This window comes from Heterodontus francisci, chromosome 15, assembly GCF_036365525.1.
Source record: "Heterodontus francisci isolate sHetFra1 chromosome 15, sHetFra1.hap1, whole genome shotgun sequence".
NCBI classification, from domain to species: Eukaryota; Metazoa; Chordata; class Chondrichthyes; order Heterodontiformes; family Heterodontidae; genus Heterodontus; species Heterodontus francisci.
This window is the reverse complement of record NC_090385.1, coordinates 92,351,447-92,377,260: the sequence shown is the minus strand read 5'-3', so window position 1 is coordinate 92,377,260 and position 25,814 is coordinate 92,351,447. Positions and strand designations below refer to the sequence as shown.

General features: G+C 45.5%; 1 protein-coding gene across 1 annotated transcript in view; it reads right to left on the bottom strand.

Annotated features, from left to right (window-relative positions):
* Positions 1–880: 880 nt before the first annotated feature.
* Positions 881–25,814, bottom strand: part of LOC137377793 (protein FAM162B-like) — a 37,942-nt gene continuing 13,008 nt past the window's right edge. Inside the window, exons 3-4 of the mRNA XM_068047850.1 lie at positions 25,445–25,553; positions 881–1,966 (exon numbers count right to left, since the gene is read on the bottom strand). Of these exons, the coding sequence (XP_067903951.1) occupies positions 1,859–1,966; positions 25,445–25,553 (217 nt within the window). The 3' untranslated portion in view covers positions 881–1,858. The remainder of the gene's footprint in view (positions 1,967–25,444; positions 25,554–25,814) is intronic.

Here is a 25,814-nt window from a genome sequence, read left to right as displayed (position 1 = left end):
CTTGTAAATCCCAGGTGGTGTGAAATACTTTCCTAAGCCAGTCTCACACCTTTTGCCAAAATTTAATGCATCCTAAAAATGGTGAAATGAAACCAAAGTTATACTGCAGATTCTGCATCAATGCAAAGCAAAAGCCAAATTGTGCTGATGCAGAAACTGCAGCTTAATTGTTCCATTAGGATGCACTCTGATGGTAAACCTACAGGGGCTGAAATCATTTTCCAAAATAACTTATTTGCCCTGTGCCTCAGGATAAGTTGTGAAATTGAATTCAATAAATCTGGTTATTTATGGGCTGGGATCATGAAGGTTTCTGGAATCAAACCATCTGTGGTTTATCAGTGTCTTCTGGAGAGCATCCCTATCCAGGCTGGCCTGTATGTGACTCCAGTTCTGGTAATGCCCTTCCATAGGGGAGACACAGCGAAGCTATTTTCTCTGGTGAGAAAGTCCAGAACAATGGGATAAAATTAAAGCTAGGTCATTCAAGAGTGATATCAAGAAACACTTCTTCAGACAAAGGGTCTGAAATCTGGAACGCGATCCCTCAAAAAGCTGTTGAGACTGGGGGTTAATTGAAAATTTAAAAACTGAGATTGCTAGATTTTTGTTAGGCAAGGGAATTAAGGGATATGGAACCAAGGCAGATAAATGGAGTTAAGATACAGATCAGTCATGATTTAATTGAATGGTGGAACAGGCTAGAGGGATTCAACAAACTGCTCCTGTTCCTATGTTCTCTCAAGCTAACTTGGGATAGGCAACAAATGCTGCCTCGTAAGTGTCACCAAAATTCCAAGAACAAATAAAAATTAACTATCGTAAAGGCGTTCCTTCAGAAACAAGCTAAAGATACATTCAAAAGACATTTAGACAATAAGACACGGATAAAGCTTTATTCAGATATTCACAAAAACTATTAAACCAGAATCTCCGACAAAAGTTAAATTGATTTAATATTACATTACTTTATATTTAAAGCATGATATATATTGAGCTATAAAGGCGGACTCTCACAATTAAAGAATGATTTCCCTGTGTGGGAGGACAGCATTGGATGTGCTGAAAGGCTGCCTCAGTGTGGTTTACTGGCCTGGTCCACTGCTGTCGTGTTTTATGCTGAATTGAAAAGTGCTGATCGGACAGTGGCTGCTTTCAATTAGATTAAAAGTGAATAACACTGCAGGAGGCCAGCTTGATTTTAAAAGGGATGTATAATACTAAAAAAGCAACATACTGTGGATGCTTGCAATTTGAAATAGAAAACTGGCACAGAGGATAGTTAATTGAGACTGCCTCTACCAGTATCAATAATATCATCAGAGTTGAGTTATGACTAACAGTGTTAACACCATACTTTGAGCACCAGAATAGAGGTCACAAGCTGCGAAAAATAACAAAGGTGTGGTCTGAGTATCTGTGTCAAGGACAAACAGGCCATGAAAATATGCCTCAAATTCCTTTATCGGCTATCAGTGGAGACAGTAACCCATTAATTGAGTTAACAGCTTTGCTATGAAAGTGGGGACTGGAATTTCACTGGAATGCATCAAGTTTTTATGCTCAATAATCTGATTTAATTTAACCAGCACAACATTACTGGGAAAATCTAATAATCTTATTTCAGAATAATAATTTCTAAGCGCTAATGAATTTAAAGTGGAAATTAAGGTGAATCTGTTCATTATGTCGCACAAGCACTGAAGATGTTGCTGGGTACTAATGCAGCAGACCTGACTGTCATCACTGTGTGCTGACATGCTTCAAAGCCAGTTGTCGATAATACCAATTGCTCGTCTTCAACCATTCCACCCTGCCAATAGAAACGGGTAAACTGGTGCGTTTAGTCTTAGCCCAGTTACTGTGCCTTTCCTGCGACCAATGCACATTCTTGTTCAAATTGCTCCTTTAACTTTGCTTTTTTCTCCAAGTTCCACTGGGTGAGGTTCTCGTGCTTTTTAAAAGCCTGCAATTTGGAAATAGGAAGAATATAAAATTTAGTGCGCTGTAGGAATGCAAAGTGCTGTGAACAGCTTCGTTTTGGGAATTTTCTGATAATCAGTATCTAACTGATTTCAATTAGCAAACAATCTAAACAATCTATACGCCAGAGAAATATCCTCAGGATTTTATCAGTCCGAGACCACGGGATGGCCAGGGTGGAGTTCGGGCAAGGCTGAGTTTTGTCCTGCTCTCCAAATCCACCCCAAACCTCAACCCATTTCCCTGGGTCAGGAGTCATCATTGATGTAAGGTGGGGGATGTTGGGGGGTAGCCGATGGGATTCCCACTGTCAAGATGGAGGCTGCCAGTGTGAAAGATGGTGTTGCAGCATGATCGCCAACGAGGGACCTTAAAAGGTAGGAACATCCAAGACTGGACCAGCTGTCCCATTGAACGGCTTGGCCAACACAAGGGCTTTCAACAAGCCAGTGTTTGAGGTCATACCGGAGGGAGCAGTGGCCACTGCAAAGCCCTCTAGTGCCACAGAGGGACCTTAGGGTCATTATTGTTACTTTCATAGCCTAACACCAACCTCCCCATTGCAACCCTAGGAAGCAGCATTAAGTGTGATGGACTGGAGGGGAATACTGTAGGGATGCAGCAGGCAGGGAAGGAGAAACTATCGATTTTCCTGGGAGGGCCAGTGAGGGGTGCAGGGGGGTGGGGCAGAGGGGGTGGTGGAGGGTGGACGTCAGAAAAGTGAAATACAGGGCATGGGTTGAGGTGTCAGCAGGCCTCATCACCTGCCTTTTTCCTTCATTCCCTGTCACAATTCCATCTGATTTTAGGCAGGAGCAGGGAAGAGAATCCTGACTGATGTCTTCAATTGAAGAATGCCTTTCAGTGCATTTGATCCCATACTTCCAGGATGCTAGCCTTTCTGTTACAACATCTAGCTGTTCCTGAAGTAAATCCATGTTCTCAGACATCCTGACTGGCAGCTGCTGACTGCCCTGCATTTTGCTGGGTGTTCAAAAACTGTCCTCCACAAAACTCACCCTGTGACATCCTGCTACACAGTCATATTTGAAAGGGCTGTTTTGGGTTTACTTGCTTTATCCTAATATGTATCTTATAAATCTCAATAAGAGTCTCTTCTGAGATGGCTCTATTCAAAGTTGAAGACTCCTAGCTAAGTCGTTCCTTGTAGCTCCTCTCTCAGCTTGGATGATCTTATGTAGCAGCAACCAGAACTCCACGCAGCACTCCAGGTTGGTCAGACTGAAGAACTGTGGAGTTTCAACATGAATTTACAACTCATTGGGCACTATAACCTGACATAATATTCACTTTGTTATTGTAATCTTACACTGAACAGGATCAGTGATGAATAAACTAACCCATCAAAATATCCCCTCCAACAAGCCCGAGGGCAAGTTCTATCGCAACTGTGTAGTATCTACATCTTTTATTTCTACTTGGAATATGTAGCACCTTGCATTTATCCACACTGAACCTTATTTGTCAATGGCCAGCCCAGGCGCAAAGAGCTGCAGAAGATTTACAAGACCTTGGTCACCACCTGTGAGTATACACTAACTTGGTACTGTCTGCAAATTTGACTACCTTACATTGAGACTGGGATGCTACATCTCTTCAACAGTATATCAAAAGTATTTTGGAACTGTAGATACATGATGCAATATAACTTCCCTTTGCTCTTTTGGGCAAAAACCCATGACATTGGTGAAAGAAAAGCTACTCCTTCTAAAGCCATGTGCTCATCATTTATTGGGTTGTTTTCATACAGATTGTCTTCTGTTTTGTTTCTGATTATTGATTCTACGAGCTAGGATAGAAATTAGGAAGCAAGACCTCACAGAAAGTAATCTCCAATTAGTCCCAGTATCACATGTAAGTGAGAATAGAAATAGGAGGATACAGTAGATGAATGCATGGATGTGAGATGGTGCAGGAGGAAGGGCATAGATTCCTGGGACATTGGGACCGGTTCTGGGCGGTATGGGATCTGTACAGGCCGGATGGGTTGCACCTGAAAAGAGCTGGGACCAATGTCCTTGGGGGGAAATTTGCTAATGCTATTGGGAGGGTTTAAACTAAATTGGGAAGGGTGTGGAAACCAGAAGGTAATATTAGACTGGAAAACCGAGGTGCAAAGAAAATTGGAAGAGAAAGATAGAACTGGCATAGGAAATAGTAAGGTTTTAGGTGGCGTAAGATTGAGAGTGAATGTAATTAGCTTTACTGTGCATGTATGTGAATGCATGGTAAATAAGGTTGGTGAGCTGCAGGTGCAGATAGCCATGTGTAAATATGATGTTGTGGTGATAACAGAGACTTGGTTAAAAAAAAGGGCAGGACCAGGTATGAAATATTCCTGTATACAAGGTGTTCAGGAAAGTTAGGGATAGAAAGAAAGGAGGAGGAGTAGCTGTATTGATTAAAGAGAACATTCCAGTGCTGGAGAGAGAGGATGTCCTAGAGGGGTCAAGGACACAATCAATTTGGTTAGAGCTAAGAAATATTAGAGTTACATTACATTGCTGGGTGTATTCTATAGGCCGCCAACTAGTGGGAAAGATAAAGAGGAACAAATTTGCAAGGAAATTACAGAGAGGCGCAAGAATTATAGAGTTTTTAAAAAATTCATTCATGGGATGTGGGCGACGCTGGCCAAGCCAGCATTTATTGCCCATCCCTAATTGCTCTCGAGAAGGTGGTGGTCAGCTGCCTTCTTGAACAGCTGCAGTCCATTTGGGGTAGGTATACCAACAGTGCCGTTAGGGAGTTCCAGAATTTTGACCCAGCGATAGTGAAGGAACGGCGATATAGTTCCAAGTCAGGATGGTGTGTGACTTGGAGGGGAACTTGCAGGTAGTGGTGTTCCCTTGCATCTGCTGCCCTTGTCCTTCTAGGTGGTAGAGGTCATGGGTTTGGAAGGTGCTATCTAAAGAGACTTGGTGCGTTGCATCTTGTAGAGGGTACACACTGCTGCCACTGTGCACCGGTGGTGGAGGGAGTGAATGTTTGTGAATGGGGAGCCAATCAAGTGGGCTGCATTATCCAGGATGGTGTTGAGCATTGTTGGAACTGCACCCATCTACGCATGTGGAGAGTATTCCATCACACTCCTGACTTGTGCCTTGTAGATGGTGGACAGGCTTTGGAGAGTCAGGAGGTGAGTTACTTGCTGCAAGATTCCTAGCCACTGACCTGTTCTTGTAGCCACAGTATTACAGAGCTACTCCAGTTCAGTTTCTGGTCAATGGCAACCCCCAGGTAATACCATTGAATATCAAGAAGAGATGGTTAGATTCTCTCTTGTTGGAGATGCTCATTGCTTGGTATTTGTGTGGTGCAAATGCTACTTGCCACTTATCAGCCTAAGCCTGGATATTGTTCAGGTCTTGCTGCGTCTGGACACAGACTGCTTCAGTATCTGAGGAGTCGCGAATGGTGCTGAACATTGTGAAATCATCAGAGAACATCCCCACTTCTGACCTTACGATGGAGGGAAGGTCATTGATGAAGCAGCTGAAGATGGTTGGGCCTAGGACAGTACCTTGAGGAACACCCGCAGTGATGTCCTGGAGCTGGGGTGATTGACCTCCAACAACCACGACCATCTAGGTATGACTCCAACCAGCAGTGAGTTTCCCCCCGATTCCCATTGACTGCAGTTTTGCTAGGGCTCCTTGATGTCAAGTCAAATGCTGCCTTGATGTCAAGGGCAGTCACTCTCACCTGACCTCTTGAGTTCAGCTCTTTTTATTATTTTTTATTTTATTTAGAGATACAGCACTGAAACAGGCCCTTCGGCCCAGAGTCTGTGCTGACCAACAACCACATATTTATACTAACCCTACTGTAATCCCATATTCCCTACCTACACTAGGGGCCATTTACAATGGCCAATTTACCTATCAACCTGCAAGTCTTTGGCTGTGGGAGGAAACCGGAGCACCTGGCGAAAACCCACGCAGTCACAGGGAGAACTTGCAAACTCCACACAGGCAGTACCCAGAATCGAACTCGGGTCCCTAGAGCTGTGAGGCTGCGGTGCTAACCACCGCACCGCTGTGCCGCCCTATGTTGTCTATGTTTGAACCCAGACTGTAATGAGGTCAGGAGCTGAGTGGCCCTGGCGGATTCCAAACTGAGAGTCAGTGAGCAGGTTATTGCTAAGCAAGTGCCACTTGATGGCACTGTTGATGACACCTTTCATCACTCAACTGATGATTGAGAGTAGGCTGATGGGGCGGTAATTGGCCAGATTGGATTTGTCCTGCTTTTTGTGTACAGGACATACCTGGGCAATTTTGCACATTGCAAGGTAGATGCCAGTGTTGTAGCTGTACTGGAACAGCTTGGCTTGGGGCACGGCCAGTTCTGGAGCACAGGTCTTCAGTACTATTGCCGGAATATTTTCAGGGCCCATAGCCTTTGCAGTATCCAGTGTCTTCAGTTGTTTCTTGATATCACGCGGAGTGAATCGAATTGGCTGAAGACTGGCATCTGTGATGCTGGGGACCTTAAGAGAAGGCCGAGATGGATCAACACCTTGGCACTTCTGGCTGAAGATTGTTGCAAATGCTTCAGCCTTATCTTTTGCACTGATGTCCTTTGCTCCACAATCACTGAGGGTGGGGATATTTGTGAAGCCACCTCCTCCAGTTAGTTGTTTAATTGTCCATCATCATTCACGACTGGACGTGGCAGAGCTTAGATCTGATGCGATGGTTGTGGGATCGCTTAGCTCTGTCTATCACATGTTGCTTCTGCTGTTTGGCATGCAAGTAGTGTTGTTGGGTTGTAGCTTCATCAGGTTGACATCTCATTTTGAGGTACACCTGGTGCTGCTCCTGGCATGCCCTCCTGCACTCTGCATTGAACCAGTGTTGATCCCCTGGCTTGATAGTAATGGTAGAGTGGAGAATATGCTGGGCCATGAGGTTACAGATTGTGGTTGAGTACAATTCTGCTGTTGCTGAAGGCCCACAGCGCCTCATGGATGCCCAATTTTGCTAGATCTGTTCGAAATCTATCCCATTTAGCACGGTGATAGTGTCACAGAATATGATGGAGGGTATCCTCAATGTGAAGTCGGAACTTTGTCTCCACAGGACTGTGTGGTGGTCACTCCTACCAATATTGTCATGGACAGATGCATCTGCAGCAGGCAGATTGGTGAGGGTGAGGTCAAGTATGTTTTTTCCTCGTGTTGGTTCCCTCACCACCTGCCGTCGACCCAGTCGAGCAGCTATGTCCTTTAGGACTCGGCCAGCTCAGTCTTGGTGATGGACATTGAAGTCCCCCATCCAGAGTACACAGTGCACCCTTGCCACCCTCAGTGCTTCCTCCAAGTGGTGTTCAACATGGAGGAGTACTATTTCATCAGCTGTGTTGGGGGTGCCAAAGGCAGGAGGTTTCCTTGCCCATGTTTTATCTGATGCCATGTGACTTCATGGGGTCTGGAGTCAATGTTGAGGACTCCCAGGGCAACTCCCTCTCGACAGTATACCACTGTGCCGCCATCTCTGCTGTGTCTGTCCTGCTAGTGGGACAGGACATACCCGGGGATGATGATGGCGGTGTCTGGGACATTGTAAGTTATGATTCCGTGAATATGACTATGTCAGGTTGTTGCTTGACTAGTCTGTGGGACAGCTCTCCTAACTTTGGCACGAGGCCCCACAGAAACAGGCCCTTCGGCCCATCGTGTCTGTGCCGGCCATCAAGCACCCAACTATTCTAATCCCATATTCCTGCACTTGGCCCATAGCCTTGTATGCTTTGGTATTTAAAGTGCTCATCTAAATACTTCTTAAATGTTGTGAGGGTTCCTGCCTCTATCACCCCTTCAGGCAGTGTGTTCCGGATTCCAACCACCCTCTGGGTGAAAAAAGTTTTCCTCAAATCCCCCCTAAACCTCCTGCCCCTTACCTTAAATCTATGCCCCCTGGTTCTTGACCCCTTTGCTAAGGGAAAAAGTTTCTTCCTATCTAACCTATCAATGCCCCTCATAATCTTGTCCACCTCAATCATGTCCCCCCTCAGCCTTCTCTGCTGCAAGAAAAGCAACCCTTGACTCTATGTTAGTAAGGAGGACTTTGCAGGGTCGACTGGGCTGGGTTTACCATTGTTGCTTCCAGTGCCTAGGTCAATGTCGGGTGGTCTGTCTGGTTACATTCCTTATTGGTTTTGTAGTGGTTAGATACAACTGAATGGCTTGCTAGGCCATTTCAGAGGGCATTTAAGAATCAACCACATTGCTGTGGGTCTGGAGGCACATGCAGGCCAGACCAGGTAAGGAGAACAGATTTCCTTTCCTCAAAGATAGTAGTGAATCAGATGGGTTTTACGACAATCGACAATGGCTTCACGGCCATCCTTAGACTAGCTTTTAATTCCAGCTGAGGTACTAAATGAGTATTTTGCATCTGTCTTTATCAAGGAAGATGCTGCCCAAGTCACAGGAGATAGTTGAGACACTGGATGAACTAAAAATTGATAAAGAGGAGATATTGGATATGCTGGCTGTACTTAAAGTTGATAAGTCACCAGGAGCGGATGAGGTGCATCTAAGGATAGTGAGGGAAGTAAGGAAGGAAATTGTGGAGGCACTGGCCATAATCTCTCATTTCTCCTTCGATACATGGGTGGTGCCAGAGGACTAGAGAATTGCAAATGTTACACCCATGTTCAAAAAAAAGTTGTAAAAATAAGCCCTGCAACTGTAGGCCAGTCAGTTTAACCTCGGTGATGGGAAAGCTTTTGAAAATGATAATGCTGCATAATATTAATAATCATTTGGACAAATGTGGATTAATTAAGAAAACCCAGCAAGAACTTAAGGACAAATCACGTTTAATTAATGTGCTTGAGTTTTTTGATGAGGTAACAGAGAAGGTTGATGAGGGTAATCCGGTTGATGTGAAGTGCATGGACTTCCAAAAGGCATTTGATAAAGTGTCACATAATAGGCTTGTCAGCAAAGTCAAAGCCTATGGAATAAAAGAGACAGCAGCAGCATGAAAACAAAATTGGCAGGAAACAGAAAGTAGTGGTGAATGGTTGTTTTTCAGATTGGAGGAAGGTATATAGTGGGGTTCCACAGGGGTCAGTGTTGGGACCCCTTCTTTTCTTGATTTATATTAATAACCCCTAGACTTGCGTGTACAGGGCATAATTTCAAAATTTGCAGATGACACAAAACCTGAGGGCAGCGAGAAACTTCAAGAGGACACAGACAGGCTGAAGGGGAGGACATGTGGCAGATGAAATTTAATACAGAAAAGTGTGAAGTGACTCATTTGGTAGGAAGTTTGAGGAAGGCAATATAAAGTAAATGGTATAATTCTAAAGGGGTTGCAGGAGCAGAGGGACCTGGGGGTATATGTCACAAATCATTGAAGGTGGCAAGGCAGGTCGAGAAAACAGTTAGGAGAGCATAAAGGATCCTGGGCTTTATAAATAGAGGCATAGAATAAGAAAACAAGGAAGTTATGATAAACCTGTACAAAACACTGGCTCGTCCTCAAAGTGGATAAATGTGAGGTTATCCACTTTGGTAGTAAAAACAGGAAGGCAGATTATTATCTGAATGGCTATAAACTGAGAGAGGGGAATATGCAACGAGACCTGGGTGTTCTCGTACACCAGTTGCTGAAGGTAAGCATGCAGGTGCAACAGGTGGTAAAAAAGGCAAATGGTATCGAGTCATAGAGTCATACAGCCCACCGTGTCCATGCCGACCATAATGCCTATCTATACTAATCCCACCTGCCTGCATTAATTCCATATCCCGCGATGCCTTGCTCATTCAAGTACCTGTCCAGATGCCTCTTAAATGTTGCTACTGTTCCTGCCTCCACCACCTCCTCTGGCAGCTCATTCCAGATACCCACTATTCTTTGTGTGAAAAATTTACCCCTTTGATCCCCTTTAAACCTCCTCCTTCTCACCTTAAATCTATGCCCTCTAGTTTTAGTCACCCTACCATGGGAAACAGACTCTGGCTATCTACCCTATCTATGCCTCTCATAATTTTATATACCTCTATCATGTCCCCTCTCAGCCTCCTTCGCTCCAGGGAAAACAGACTCAGCCTATCCAATCTCTCTTTATAACTCAAGCCCTCCAAACCAGGCAACTTCCTTGTGAATCTTTTCTGCACCCTCTCTATCTTAATCACACCTTTCCTGTAGTGCGGCAACCAGAACTGCACACAGTACTCCAAATGCGGCCTAACCAACATTATATAGAACTGTAACATGATGTCCCAACTCTTGTACTCAGTGCCTCGGCCGATAAAGGCAAGCATGCCATGTGCCTTCTTCACCACTCTGTCTACCTATGTTGCCACTTTCAGGGAACTATGTACTTGCACCCAAAGGTCTCTCTGCTCAACAACACTGCCGAGGGCCCTGCCATTCACTGTATATGTCCTGCCCTGGTTTAACTTCCCAAAATGCATCACTTTGAACTTGTCTGCGTTAAATTCCATTTGCCAATCCCTTGCGCACTTTCCCAGTTTATCTATATCCTGTTGCAACCTTAGACAACCTTCTTCACTGTCCAAGATACCACCACTTTTGGTGTCATCTGCAAACTTACTAATCATGCCCCTTACATTCATATCCAAGTCATTAATATATATGACAAACAACAGAGGGCCTAGCACCGATCCCTGTGGCACACCACTGGTCACCGGCCTCCAATCTGAAAAACAACCCTCCACTACCACCTATCACCAAGCCAATTTTATATCCAATTGGCTAGCTCACCCTGGATCCCATGTGTTCGAATCTTCTGGACCAGCCTACTATGTGGGGCCTTGTCAAAGGCCTTGCTAAAGTCCATGTAGACAACGTCCATCGCCCTGCCCACGTCAATCCTTTTGGTCACCTCCTTGAAAAACTCAATCAAACTCGTGAGACATGATTTCCCATGCACAAAGCCATGCTGACTATCCCTAATTCATGTCTTTCCAAATGCATATAAATCCTGTCTCTCAGAATCCCTTCCAATAACTTTCCCACCACTGATGTAAGGCTCACCGGCCTGTAGTTCCCTATCTTATCCCTGCTGCCCTTCTTAAATAAAGGCACAACATTAGCTATCCTCCAGTCTTCCGGTACCTCACCGTGGCTAACGATAATACAACAGACCCAGGTATGTTGGCCTTCATAGTGAGAGGATTCGAGTTCAGTAGAGTGAGGGGGGATCTCATAGAAACCTATAAAATTCTAACAGGACTTGACAGGGTAGATGCAGGAAGGATGCTCCCGATGGTGGGGGTGTCCAGAACCAGGGGTCATAGTCTCAGGATACGGGGTAAACCTTTCAGGACTGAGATGAGGAGAAATTTCTTCACCCAGAGAGTGGTGAGCCTGTGGAATTCGCTACTACAGAAAGCAGTCGAGGCCAAAACATTGAATGTTTTCAAAAAGGAGTTAGATATAGCTCTTGGGTCTAAAGGGATCAAAGAGTATGGGGCGAAAGCGGGAACAAGTTATTGAGTTTGATGATCAGCCATGATCATAACGAATAGCGGAGCAGGCTTGAAGGGCCGAATGGCCTACTCCTGCTCCTATTTTCTATGTTTCTATGTGTCCAGACTTTCGGAAGGATGTGAAGGCATTAGAGAGGGTGCAGATAAGATTCATGAAAATGGTTTTCGGGGATGAAGAATTTCAGTAATGTTGGTAGGTTGGGGCTATTCCCCTTGGATTAAGAGGAGCTTCGATAGAGGTGTTCAAAATCATGAAGGGTCTGGACAGAGTAGATTGGGAGAAACTGTTGCCATTGGCAAAAGGATCCACAACCAGAAGACATCGCTTTAAGGTGATTGGCAAAAGAAGCAATGGCGACATGAGGGAAAACTTTTTTATGCAGCAAATGGATAGGATCTGGAATTCACTGCCTGAGAGTATGGTGGAGGCAGATACAATCAAGGCCTTTAAAAGAGAATTGATTAATGATCTGGAGAATAAAATTGCATTGTGAGGGGAAAAGGCGGGGTGGCGGGGAGTGCAATTAGATAAGTTGCTTTTGCAGAGAGTTGGCATGGGCATGCCAGGCTGAATGGCCTCCTTCTGCGCTGTAACCAATCTATGATTCTAGTTTCTTGGTTACTGATGTCAGGCTAATGGGTCTATGCCCCACTCCCCTCCTCAAGCACTATCGTACCTCCCTGTCAAAACCATCATCAGCACTCCCTCGTAACATTCACCCTCGAAACCTTGTTCCTTACTATCACTCCACCTCCAATGTCCCTTTCCTCATCAAAGTCCTTGAACATGTTGTCACCTCCAAAATCCATGCAGATCTTTCTTTCAACTACCTCTTTGAATCTCTTATCAGGTTTGTCTCCCCAGCACAGCAATGAAATGACCCAAACCAAACTTAAAAATGACATCTTCTGTAAAAGTGACTGTGGTGCATTATACTTCTTCAACCTCTGCAGCCTTTGGCATGGCTGACAACACATCCTCCTCCAACACTTCTCCTCCACTCTTCAGCTCAGTAGGATTGGTCTTGCTTAGATTCCAATCCTATATATTTGATTGTAGCCAAAGCATCTCTAGCAAGGGGTATTTTTTGCCCCTGGCACTGTTACCTCCAGATTCCCGCAAGGATCTATCCTTCGTCTCTTCCTCATTGACCTGTTGCCTTCTGCGATATCAGCTGCAGAAATAGTGTCAGCTCCCACATGTATGCTAATAATGCCCAACACAACCTCTTCACCACCACCTCGATCACTCCAGACATGACACTCCAATACTCTCCTGGCCAGTCCTCATCCTCTATTCTTCGTAACTTCAGTGTATCCAAAACTATCATGACTGCATCTGATCCTCCTCGAAGTCCTGTTCATCACCCCTGGTATTACTGACATAAATTGGGTCCCAGTGCCCAATTGCTTTAAATTTAAAATGCTCATGCGCGTCTTTAAATCTCTTCAACTTTCCCAATTTTTGTAAACTTCTCCAGCCCTTCAACACCACGCTACACAAAGTTTCCATCCTACTAAATCTGGCCCTTATGCATCCCTCACACCCATTGCCACATCATTGTGCTGTCAATCGCCTAGGCCACACAATCTGGTAATTCTATTAGAAGGTCAGGTGCCTCACTATCTTCCTCTGCTCCTTTAGGACCATCTTAATAATGACCATTTGCAAAGCTTTTAGTCAGCCCTGCTATTATTTCCCTTAGCTCAGAGGCCATTCCTTTGATTACACCTCTGTGACGCATTTTATGTTAACCAAATGCAGTAGCTGTTGCTATTCCCAAGTCTGACTCGCTAAGGGTTTGTAATTCCCGGGTGTGACTCTCCAATGGGTCTATAGTCACCGGGTTTGACTCTCTAATGGGTCTGTAGTTCCCGGGTTTGACTCTCTAATGGACTGTAGTTCCCGGGTGTGACTCTCTAATGGACTGTAGTTCCCGGGTGTGACTCTCTAATGGGTGTGTATTTCCCAGGTGTGATGCTCTGCTGGGACTGTAGTTCCAGGTTGTGTCTCTCTAATGGGTTTCTAGTTCCCGGGTGTGATTCTCTAATGGGTCTGAATTCGTGGGTTCGATTTTCTAATGGGTTTGTTGTTCCTGGCTGTGACTCTCTAATGGGTTTGTAGTTCCCGGGTGTGACTCTCTAATGGCCTGTAGTTCCCGGGTGTGACTCTCTAATGGGTTTGTAGTTCCCAGGTGTGACTCTCTAATGGACTGTAGTTCCCGGGTGTGACTCTCTAATGGTCTGTAGTTCCCGGGTGTGACTCTCTAGTGGTCTGTAGTTCCCGGGTGTGACTCTCTAATGGGTTTGTAGTTCCCGAGTGTGACTCTCTAATGGTCTGTAGTTCCCGGGTGTGACTCTCTAATGGGTCTGTAGTTCCCAGGTGTGACTCTCTAATGGACTGTAGTTCCCGGGTGTGACTCTCTAATGGGTTTGTAGTTCCCGGGTGTGACTCTCTAATGGACTGTAGTTCCCGGGTGTGACTCTCTAATGGTCTGCAGTTCCCGGGTGTGACTCTCTAATGGGTTTGTAGTTCCCAGGTGTGACTCTCTAATGGACTGTGGTTCCCGGGTGTGACTCTCTAATGGTCTGTAGTTCCCGGGTGTGACTCTCTAATGGTCTGTAGTTCCTGGGTTTAACTCTCTAATGGGTCTGTAGTTCCCGGGTGTGACTCTCTAATGGTCTGTAGTTCCTGGCTGTGACTCTCTAATGGGTCTGTAGTTCCTGGGTGTGACTCTCTAATGGGTCTGTAGTTCCTGGCTGTGACTCTCTAATGGGTCTGTAGTTCCTGGCTGTGACTCTCTAATGGGTCTGTAGTTCCCGGGTGTGACTCTCTAATGGGTCTGTAGTTCCCGGGTGTGACTCTCTAATGGTCTGTAGTTCCCGGGTGTGACTTTCTAATGGTCTGTAGTTCCCGGGTGTGACTCTCTAATGGTCTGTAGTTCCTGGGTGTGACTCTCTAATGGTCTGTAGTTCCTGGGTGTGACTCTCTAATGGGTCTGTAGTTCCCGGGTGTGACTCTCTAATGGTCTGTAGTTCCCGGGTATGACTCTCTAATGGTCTGTAGTTCCCGGGTATGACTCTCTAATGGTCTGTAGTTCCTGGGTGTGACTCTCTAATGGGTCTGTAGTTCCTGGCTGTGACTCTCTAATGGTCTGTAGTTCCTGGGTATGACTCTCTAATGGTCTGTAGTTCCTGGGTGTGACTCTCTAATGGGTCTGTAGTTCCCGGGTGTGACTCTCTAATGGTCTGTAGTTCCTGGGTGTGACTCTCTAATGGTCTGTTGTTCCTGGGTGTGACTCTCTAATGGGTCTGTAGTTCCCGGGTGTGACTCTCTAATGGTCTGTAGTTCCCGGTATGACTCTCTAATGGTCTGTAGTTCCTGGGTGTGACTCTCTAATGGTCTGTAGTTCCTGGGTATGACTCTCTAATGGTCTGTAGTTCCCGGGTGTGACTCTCTAATGGTCTGTAGTTCCTGGGTGTGACTCTCTAATGGGTCTGTAGTTCCCGGGTGTGACTCTCTAATGGTCTGTAGTTCCTGGGTGTGACTCTCTAATGGGTCTGTAGTTCCTGGCTGTGACACTCTAATGGTCTGTAGTTCCCGGGTGTGACTCTCTAATGGACTGTAGTTCCCGGGTGTGACTCTCTAATGGGTCTGTATTTCCCGGGTGTGACTCTCTAATGGACTGTAGTTCCCGGGTGTGACTCTCTAATGGTCTGTAGTTCCCGGGTGTGACTCTCTAATGGGTCTGTAGTTCCCGGGTTTGACTCTCTAATGGACTGTAGTTCCCGGGTGTGACTCTCTAATGGGTCTGTAGTTCCTGGGTGTGACTCTCTAATGGACTGTAGTTCCTGGGTGTGACTCTCTAATGGGTCTGTATTTCCCGGGTGTGACTCTCTAATGGACTGTAGTTCCCGGGTGTGACTCTCTAATGGGTCTGTAGTTCCCGGGTTTGACTCTCTAATGGACTGTAGTTCCCGGGTGTGACTCTCTAATGGGTCTGTAGTTCCTGGGTGTGACTCTCTAATGGACTGTAGTTCCCGGGTGTGACTCTCTAATGGGTCTGTAGTTCCCGGGTGTGACTCTCTAATGGGTAAGTAGTTCCTGGGTGTGACTCTCTAATGGGTCTGTAGTTCCCGGGTGTGACTCTCTAATGGGTCTGTAGTTCCTGGGTGTGACTCTCTAATGGACTGTAGTTCCTGGGTGTGACTCTCTAATGGGTCTGTAGTTCCCGGGTGTAACTCTCTAATGGGTAAGTAGTTCCTGGGTGTGACTCTCTAATGGGTCTGTAGTTCCCGGGTGTGACTCTCTAATGGGTCTGTAGTTCCTGGGTGTGACTCTCTAATGGGTTTGTAGTTCCCGGGTGAGACTCTCTAATGGTCTGTAGTTCCCGGGTGTGACTGTCTAATGGTCTGTAGTTCCCGGGTGTGACTCTCTAATGGTCTGTAGTTCCCAGGTGTGACTCTCTAATGGTCTGTAGTTCCCGGGTGTGACTCTCTAATGGGTCTGTATTTTCCGGGTGTGACTCTCTAATGGTCTGTAGTTCCCAGGTGTGACTCTCTAATGGTCTGTAGTTCCCAGGTGTGACTCTCTAATGGGTTTGTAGTTCCCGGGTGTGACTCTCTAATGATCTGTAGTTCCCGGGTGTGACTCTCTAATGGGTCTGTATTTTCCGGGTGTGACTCTCTAATGGTCTGTAGTTCCCAGGTGTGACTCTCTAATGGTCTGTAGTTCCCGGGTGTGACTCTCCAATGGTCTGTAGTTCCCAGGTGTGACTCTCTAATGGGTCTGTAGTTCCCAGGTGTGACTCTCTAATGGTCTGTAGTTCCCGGGTGTGACTCTCCAATGGTCTGTAGTTCCCGGGTGTGACTCTCTAATGGTCTGTAGTTCCCGGGTGTGACTCTCTAATGGGCTTGTAGTTCCCGGGTGTGACTCTCTAATGGGCCTGTAGTTCCAGGTTGTGTCTCTCTAATGGGTTTCTAGTTCCCGGGTGTGATTCTCTAATGGGTCTGAATTCGTGGGTTCGATTTTCTAATGGTTTTGTTGTTACTGGCTGTGACTCTCTAATGGGTTTGTAGTTCCCGGGTGTGACTCTCTAATGGACTGTAGTTCCTGGGTGTGACTTTGTAATGGTTTTGTTGTTACTGGCTGTGACTCTCTAATGGGTTTGTGGTTCCCGGGTGTTTTGTTTTTCATTTGTTCATTGGATGTGGGCTCCGCTGTCTAGGTCAGCATTTATTACCCATCCCTAATAGCCCTAGAGAAGGTAGTGGTGAGCTGTCTTCTTGAACCACTGCAGTCCTTGGGGTGTAGGTATACCAACAGTGCTGTTAAGAAGGAAGTTCCAGGATTTTGACCCAGCGACAGTGAAGGAACGGCGATATAGTTCCAAGTCAGGATGGTGTGTGGCTTGGAGGGGAACTTGCAGGTGGTGGTGTTCCCATGCATCTGCTGCTCTTGTTCTTCTAGGTGGTAGAGGTCGCGGGTTAGGAATGTGCTGTCGAAGGAGCCTTGGTGTGTTGTTGCAGTGCATCACGTACATGGTACACACTGCTGCCACTGTGCGTCGGTGGTAAAGGGAGTGGATACTGAAGGTTGTGAATGGGGTGGCAATCAAGCAGGCTGCTTTGTCCTGGATGGTCTTAAGCTTCTTGAGTGTTGTTGGAGCTGCACCCATCCAGGCAAGTGGAGAGTATTCCATCACACTCCTGACTTGTACCTTGTAGATGGTGGACAGACATTGGGGAGACAGGAGGTGAGTTACTCGCTGCAGAATTCCCAGCCTCTGACCTGCTCTAGTAGCCACAGTAATTATGTGGCTGATCCAGTTTAGTTTCTGGTCAATGGTGAACCTCAGAATGTTGATAGTGCAGGATTCAGCAATCGTAATGCCATTGAACATCAAGGGGAGGTGGTTAGATTTTCTCTTGTTTGAGACGGTCATTACCTCGCAAGTGTTACTTGCCACATATCAGCCCAAGCCAGGATGTTGTCCAGGTCTTGCTGCATCTGAACATGGGCTGCTTCAGTATCTGAGGAGTCGTGAATCGTGCTGAACATTGTGCAATCATCAGTGAACATCCCCGCTTCTGACCTTATGATGGAGGGAAGGTCATTGCTGAATCAGCTGAAGAAGTTTGGGTCTAGGACACTAACCTGAGGAACTCCTGCAGTGTTATCCTGGAGCTCAGATGCTTGACCTCAAACAACCACAACCTTGTGCTAGGTTTGACTCCAACCAACAGAAAGTTTTCCCCTTTGGTCACACTGACTCCAATTTTGATAGGGCTTCTTGGTGCCATACTCAGTCAAATGCTGCCTTGGTGTCAAGAGCAGTGTCTTTCACCTCACCTCTGGAGTTCAGCTCTTTTGTCCATGTTTGAACAAAGGCTGTAATGAGGTCAGGAGCTGAGTGGCCCTGGCGGAACCCAAACTGAGCGTCAGTGAGCAGATTATTGCTGAGCAAGTGCCGCTTGATAGCACTGTCGACTTTGCTGATGATTGAGAGTAGACTGATAGGGCAGTAATTTGCTGGGTTGAATTTGTCCTGCTTTTTGTGTACAGGACATACCTGGATAATTTTCCACATTGCTGGGTAGATGCCAGTGTTGTATCTGTACTGGAACAGCTTGGCTAGGGGCGCGGCTAATTCTGGAGCACATGTCTTCAGTACTATTGCCGGAACGTTGTCAGGGCCCATAGCCGTTGCAGAATCCAGTGCCTTCAGCTGTTTCATGATATCACATTGAGTGAATCGGATTGGCTGAAGACTGGCATCTGTCATGCTGGGGACCTCAGGATAAGGCCGAGATGGATATTCCACTCAGCACTTCTGGCTGAAGATAGGTGCAAATGCTTCAGCCATGTCTTTTGCACTGATGTTCTGGGCTCCCCCGACGTTGAGGATTGGGATATTTGTGGAGCCTCCTCCTTCTGTTAGTTGTTTAATTGTCCACCACTATTCACCACTGGATATGGCTGAACTGCAGAGCTGAGATCTGATCCCTTGATTGCGGGATCAATTAGCTCGGTCTATCACATGCCGCTTCCGCTGTTTGGCATGCAAGTAGTCCTGTGTTGTAGCTTAATCAGGCAGACACCTCATTTTTAGGTATGCCTGATGCTGCTTCTGGCATGCACCCCTGCAGTCATCATTGAACCAGCGTTGGTCCCCGGGCTTGATGGTAATGGTAGAGAGCGGGATTTGCCGGGCCATCAGATTACAGATTGTGGTTGAATACAATTCTGCTGAATTCCCCACAGAGCCTCATGAAGGCCCAGTTTTGAACTGCTAGATATGTTCTGAGTCTATCCCATTTCGTGTGTTGGTAGTGCCACACATGATGGTCGGTATCCTCAATGTGAAGACGGGACTTATCCACAAGGACTGTGTGGTGGTCACTCCTACCACTACTGTCATGGACAGATGCATCTGCGAAAGATAGATTGGTGAGGATGATATCAAGTAGTTTTTTTCCCTCTTGTTGGTTCCCTCACCACCTGCCGCAAAACCCAGTCTAGCAGCTATGTCCTTTAGGACTCGGCCAGCCCGGTCAGTAGTGGTGTTACCGAGCCCTCTTGGTGATGGACATTGAAGTCCCCCACCCAGAGTACATTCTGTGCCCTCGGTTCTTCCAACTGGTGTTCAACATGGAGAAGCACTGATTCATCAGCCAAGTTGGGGGGGTGGGGGGGACTGGGAGGGCGATAGGTGGCAATCAGCAGGAGGTTTCCTTGCCCATGTTTGACCTGATGCCATGAGACTTCATGGGGTCTGGAGTCAATGCTGATGGCTCCCAGCGCTACTCCTGTATACCACTGTTCTGCCACCTCTGGTGGATCTTTCCTTATGGTGGGACAGGACATATCCAGGGATGGTGATGGTGGTGTCAAGGACATTGTCTGCAAGGTTTGATTCGGTGAGTATGACTATGTCACACTGTTGCTTGACTAGTCTATGGGACAGCTCTCCCAAATTTGGCACAAGCCCCCAGATGTTAGTAAGGAGAACTTTGCAGGGTCAACTGGGCTGGTTTTGCTGTTGTCATTTCCAGTGCCTAGGTCGATGCCAGATGGTCCGTCTAAATTCATTCCTTTTATTATTCTTCGTAGCGGTTTGATACAACTGAGTGGCTTGCTGGGCCATTTCAGAGAGGATTTACAAGTCAACCACATTGCTGTGGGTCTGGAGTCACATGTAGGCCAGACCAAGTAAAGACAACAGATTTCCTTCCCTAAAGGACATTAGTGAAATCAGTTGCATTTTTACAACTTAAAAATAAAAAGTGCTGGAAATACTCAGCAGGTCTGACAGCATCTGTGGAGAGAGAAGCAAAGTTAATGTTTCCATTCTGATGAAAAGTCACAGACTTGAAATGTTATCTCTGCTTCTCTCTCCACCACAGATTCTGCCAGACCTGCTGAGCATTTCCAACACTTTGTTTTTATTTCAGATTTACAGCATCTGCAGTATTTTGCTTTTTGACAACAATTGACAATGGTTTCATTGGATTAGCTTTTAATTCCTGATTTATTAGTTAAACTTAAATTTCACCACCTGTGGTAGTAGGATATGAACCCAGAGCATTTGCCTATACCTCTATATTAGTAGTCTGGTAACATTACCACTATGCCACTGCCTCCCCTAGTGGGCAGCTGTTCCTGGATGTGACTCTTTAATGGGTCTGTAATTTCCAGGTGTGACTCTTTAATGGTACGGTAGTCCCCGGGTGACGCTCTAATGGGACTACTGTTCCCGGGTGACTCTCTAATAAGAACAACAATCCACTAGGGGAGGTGGTGGCACAGTGATAATGTCACTGGACTAATAATACAAAGACCTAGGCTACTGTTCCCGGGTGTTATTCTCTAATGAGACATAGTACTTGGGTGTGACTCTGAAGTATTTCCCCAATATGGCTCTGCCACACTTGCTCAATATAGGTCTACACTTCCATAATTTCAGTCTGTTGGAATGTTTCCAGTGTTCACCGTCTCCGTCAAAACAATCAATGTTATGTCATAAATCTCCTGCCATGTCTCTCTAAGATCCTAGATAAAGGGGACAGTTCAGCCCCTACTGTCTAGCTAGAATCAACTGCTTCAGTAATGTCAAGTCTCACAGCACCAACGATTGGTGTTGATTATCGGATACTGTATTTTTAAGTGTCCTGCTGCCAAAAGACTGCAAAAGCAGTGATTTAGCAGACTTACAGTCTCCTACTTGTCCTTGCTCAATTACATAGGGGCTCACCTTCTTCTCAGACTAGTCTAGTTATTAAAATTTATTGGCCTGCTATTTTATATCTGCCTCCATGTCCCAATTCCCTCGGCACCTCTCAACTCTCTCCACCATCCCTCATTTATTGTTATCGAGGCAGTATTCAGAATTTCCAATTCATAACAGAGCTGAAAGATAACAGCCACATTTTGCACTCCCATCATTTGTGCCATAATTTATACCTGAATCATTTCATTTGCTCTTCCTGAGATAGAGAAAGGATTTAAAACAGCACACTCAATGTGATATCCACACTGATGACAGCCTAACCACCCAGGACTGTTGTTCTTTCTTAGTATCATGTCAAACATATTCACAACAGAACTTGGCCACATCACATGTCCCCAGATATTGACGTTTTGGGATTTCCAGTATAAATTGCACTCAATTTTGCTTCAGTACATCAAATTAAAACCAATTAGATAGTTGCTTGTGGGAACTATAGACCCAGTAGAGAGATATTAAAGTATTTTTGGACTGATCCTATTCATCTGGTCTGTTGCTCTGTCAAGATGTCTACACTTGATACAGTACAGCACAGCACAGTGTAGCCCAGGATGCCTGTAATGGGTACGATCCAGCACAGCATGGGTATAATAGCATAGAAGTTATCTTACTGGACCAGAAATCCAGAGGGATGAGTAATAATCCCACCATTGCACTGAGGAATTAATTAATTAAAAAATAATTAAATAAAATCTGCAATAAAAAGGCTAATACCAGTAATGGTGACCATGAAACCACCAAATTGCTATAAAAACCCATCTGGTTCACTAAAACCCTTTAGGAAAAGAAATTGGTCATCTTTGTTTGTCTGGCCTATTTATATCTCGAGACCCAATGTAATGTGGTTGACTCTTAGCTGTCCTCTGGAATTGCCTTCCATACCTCTCAGTTGTGTTAAACAGCTACAAAAAACAAGAATGAAAAAAAAAGGCTGGACAATGCAGCATCAACCAAGGCACTAAACTAGACAAAGGAACACCCAACCAGTCAACCCTGCAATGTCCTTCTCACTAACGTCTTGACACTTGTGCCAAAGTTAATAGGGTTGTCCCATAAGCTAGTTAAGCAACAACCAGACATTGTCATACTTACAGAATCATACCTTTCAGCCAACATCACAGACTCCTTCATCACCAACCCTGTTTTACGAACAAGGCAGACCCAACGAGATGGCAGCACAGTGGTACACAGTCGGGAGCAAATGCCCTTGGAGTCCTCAACATTGATTCTGGACCACATGAAGCTCTTGGCATTAGGGCAAACATGGGCAAGGAAACCTCCTGCTGATTACCACTTATCACACTCCCTCAGCTGATGAATCCATGCTTCTCCATGTTGAATACCACTTGAAAGAAGCACTGAGGGTAGCAAGGGCACAGAATGTACTCTGGATGGGGGACTTCAACGTCCATCACCAAGATGGCTCAGTAGCAAACACTGTTGATTGAGCTGGCCGAGTCCTGAAGGACATACCTGCCAGACTGAGCCCACGACAGGTGATAGGAGAACCAACAAAAAGGAAAAACCTACTTGACATTGTTCGCACCAATTTCCCTGCCGAAGATGCATCTGTCCATGACAGTATTGGTAGCAGTGACCAATGCACAGTCCTTGTGGAGATGAAGTCCCGTCTTGAGACTGAGGACACCATCCATCATGTGTGGCACTACCACTGTGCTACATGGGACAGATTCAGAACAGATCTACCAGCTCAAAACTGGGCATGCATGAAGCTTTCTGGGCCATCAGCAGCAACAGAACTATATTCCACCACAATCTGTAACCTCATGGCCTGGCATTCCCATCACGTTACCATTACCATCAAGCCAGAGGATCGATCCTGGTTCAATGAGAAGTGTGGAAGACATGTCAAGAGCAGCAAAAATGAGGTGTCAACCTGGTGAAGCTACAACATAGGACTACATGCATGCAGAACAGCAGAAACATCATGCTATAGATAGAGCTAAACCATTCCATGACCAATGTATCAGATCAAATCTCTGCTGTCCTGCCACATCCAGTAATAAATGGTGATGGATAATTAAATGACTAAGGGGAGGATGGAGCTCCATAAGCATCCCCATCCTCAACGATGATGAAGCCCAGCACGTCAGTGCAAAAGACTAGGCATTTGCATCCATCTTCAGCCAAAAGTGCCAAATGGATGATCCATCTCAGCCTCCTCCTGAGGTCTCAAACATCACAGAAGACAAACTTAATCTAATTAGATCACTTCACATGATACCAATAAATGGCTGGGCACATTGGATACAGCAAAGACTACGGGTCCTGTCAATATCCTGGCACTCATACTGAAAACCTGTGCTCCAGAACTAGCTGCGCCCCTAGCCAAGCTTCTCCAGCACAGTTACAATACTAACATCTATCCAACAAAGGGGAAAATTGCCCACAAAAAGGCAGGAAACATTCAAACAGGCCAATTACAGCCCCATCCTTCTACACTCGATCATCAGCAAAGCTATGGAAGGTGTCACTGGCAGTGATATCAAGCAACACTTATTCATCAATAACCTGCTCACTGATGCTTAGTTTGGGTTCTGCCAGGACCACTCAGCTCCAAATCTTATTGCAGTCTTGGTCCAAACATGAATAAATGAGTTTAATTCCAGAAGTGAGCTGAGAGTGACTGTCCTTGACATCAAGGCAGCATTTGATCGTGTCTAGCATCAAGAAGCACTTGTAAAATTGAAAACAAGAAGAATTGGGGGGGGGATAACTCTCCACTGGTTGGAGTCATACCCAGCACAAAGGAAGATGGTTGTGGTTGTTGGAGGTCATTCATCTCAGTAGGAGTTCCTCAGGGGAGTGTCCTGGGCCCAATCATTTTCAGCTACTTTATCAATGACCTTCCTTCCATCATAATATCAGATGTGGGAATGTTTGCTGATGATTGCACAGTGTTCAGCACCATTCACAACTTCTCAGATAGTGAAGCAGTCCACGGCCGCATGCAGCAAGACCTGGACAACATTCAGGCTTGGGCTGAAAGGTGGCAAGTAACATTTGTGCCACACAAGTGCCAAGCAATGACCATCTCCAACTAGAAAGAATCTAACCATCTTCCCTTGACATTCAATGGCATTACCACCACTATATCCCCCACCATCAAAATCCTGGGGGTTACCATTGACCAGAAACTGAACTGGACCAGCCGTATAAATACTGTACAAGATACAAGACCAGGTCACAGACTGGGTAATTCTGCAGCGAGTAACTCACCTCCTGGCTCGCCAATGCCTATCCACCATCTACAAGGCACAAGTCAGTAGTGTGATAGAATACTCTCCACTTGCCTGGATGGATGCAGCTCCGACAACAATCAAAAGCAGCCCTCTTGATCGATACCCTATCCACCAGCTTAAACATTCACTCCTTCCACCACCGATGCACAGTGGCTGCAATGTGTACCATCTACAAGATGCACTGCAGTGACTTGCAAAGAATTCTTCAACAGCCACTTCTAAACCTGCAACCTCTACCACCTAGAAGAAGAAGGGCAGCAGATGTGTGGGAACACCAGAACCTGAAAGTTCCCCTCCAACTCACACATCATCCTGACTTGGAACACATTGTTCTTTCATTGTTGCTGAGTCAAAAACCTGGAACTGCCTCCTTAAACAGCACTGTGGGCACAACCTTCTTTCGGGCGATTAGGGATGGGCAATAAACATTGGCCTAGCTAGTGACGACCACACCATTTAAATGAAGTGTAAAAGGGATGTCTCCACTTGGTACAGTACAGCCCAGCAGTTATTGTATTCTTCTTTAAATGCCCTACCCAAACTTCTAATGATTTTCTATTTTTACAATTCTTGCCTAAAGCTGTCATTCACATCTGTTAGCTGTGAAATCACTATTTAGCAGGGCAGTTACATTCTCACTTTTGCATGTCGATTGGCACAGCACCAGTGATAGAAGTCTGGAGGTGGTATGTTCTATAACTGTGCAGAAGTCAAGAAGTGTGAGGCCACCTCCAGGAGGTAAGCTTGAATCTACTGGACCTCACAGCGAGTGCAGTATAATTATGGTTTGAAGCCAGATTGAATATTTCCTATCATCATTTTAGATGTTTGGGGAGGGGCTGGGCAGAGGATAATTATTTTCAATCCAAAGTACTTATAAAGAACTTGCATTTATACAGCATCTTTTCGATATCCCATCTCAAAACGCTTTACACCCAATGAAGTATTTTTTGAAGTGTAGTCATTGTTGTATTGTAGGAAATGTGGCAGCCAAGTTGCACATTGTAAGTTCCCACAAACAGCAAAGAGATAAATGACCAGATGATCTGTTTTTTAGTTGATGATTGAGAGATTAATATTGGTCAGGATGGGTGAATTGCCTTGCTCTTCTTTGAATAGTGCCATGAAACCATTTAAGTGCATTTAAAAAAGAACACAGAGAGGTATACCCAGGATCCCTGTGTTAATAGCAGCACAAAAGGGATCAAGGCCCAGTGTAGAGATTAACTTGGGTAACAGTGGCACAGAGAGATTGCTATCTTGAAACCAGATCATAAAAATGTCATAAACGCTCCTCAATTTTGTCTTTATTGAAGAGAAGGGGTGGAGGTTTGTGTGGGGGGGGGGGAATAAAAATGATTACACAGCAGGTATATTGAGCAGTCTCTCTGGACATAGGTCAGCCATGAACTTACCTTCTTTCCTGAGATCACCATTACTAGGCAGGCCACAACGGTCAAACCGATCATTAGGTAGCAGATCTTCACCCTTATTTTGTTCCTGGCTGCATAAAGCATTTCAATCCTGTGAAAATATTTCCAAAAAGGTTTCCATGTGAAAAGAGGAGAACTACTGCGACATCAAACATCCAAGTCCCCAGGTCATTTCCAACTAATAAGATGTGATGTAGGTTTCAGTGTTTGCACAGACTCACCTTAATTAAATATACACCCAACAACCATGCAACTCTCAACCTTCCCATCTACTTAACTCAGTAGAACTCCTGGTCCTGCCACTAGACCCTGCATTCTTTCAAAACAGTCTCACCCTATCACCAATCTTCTA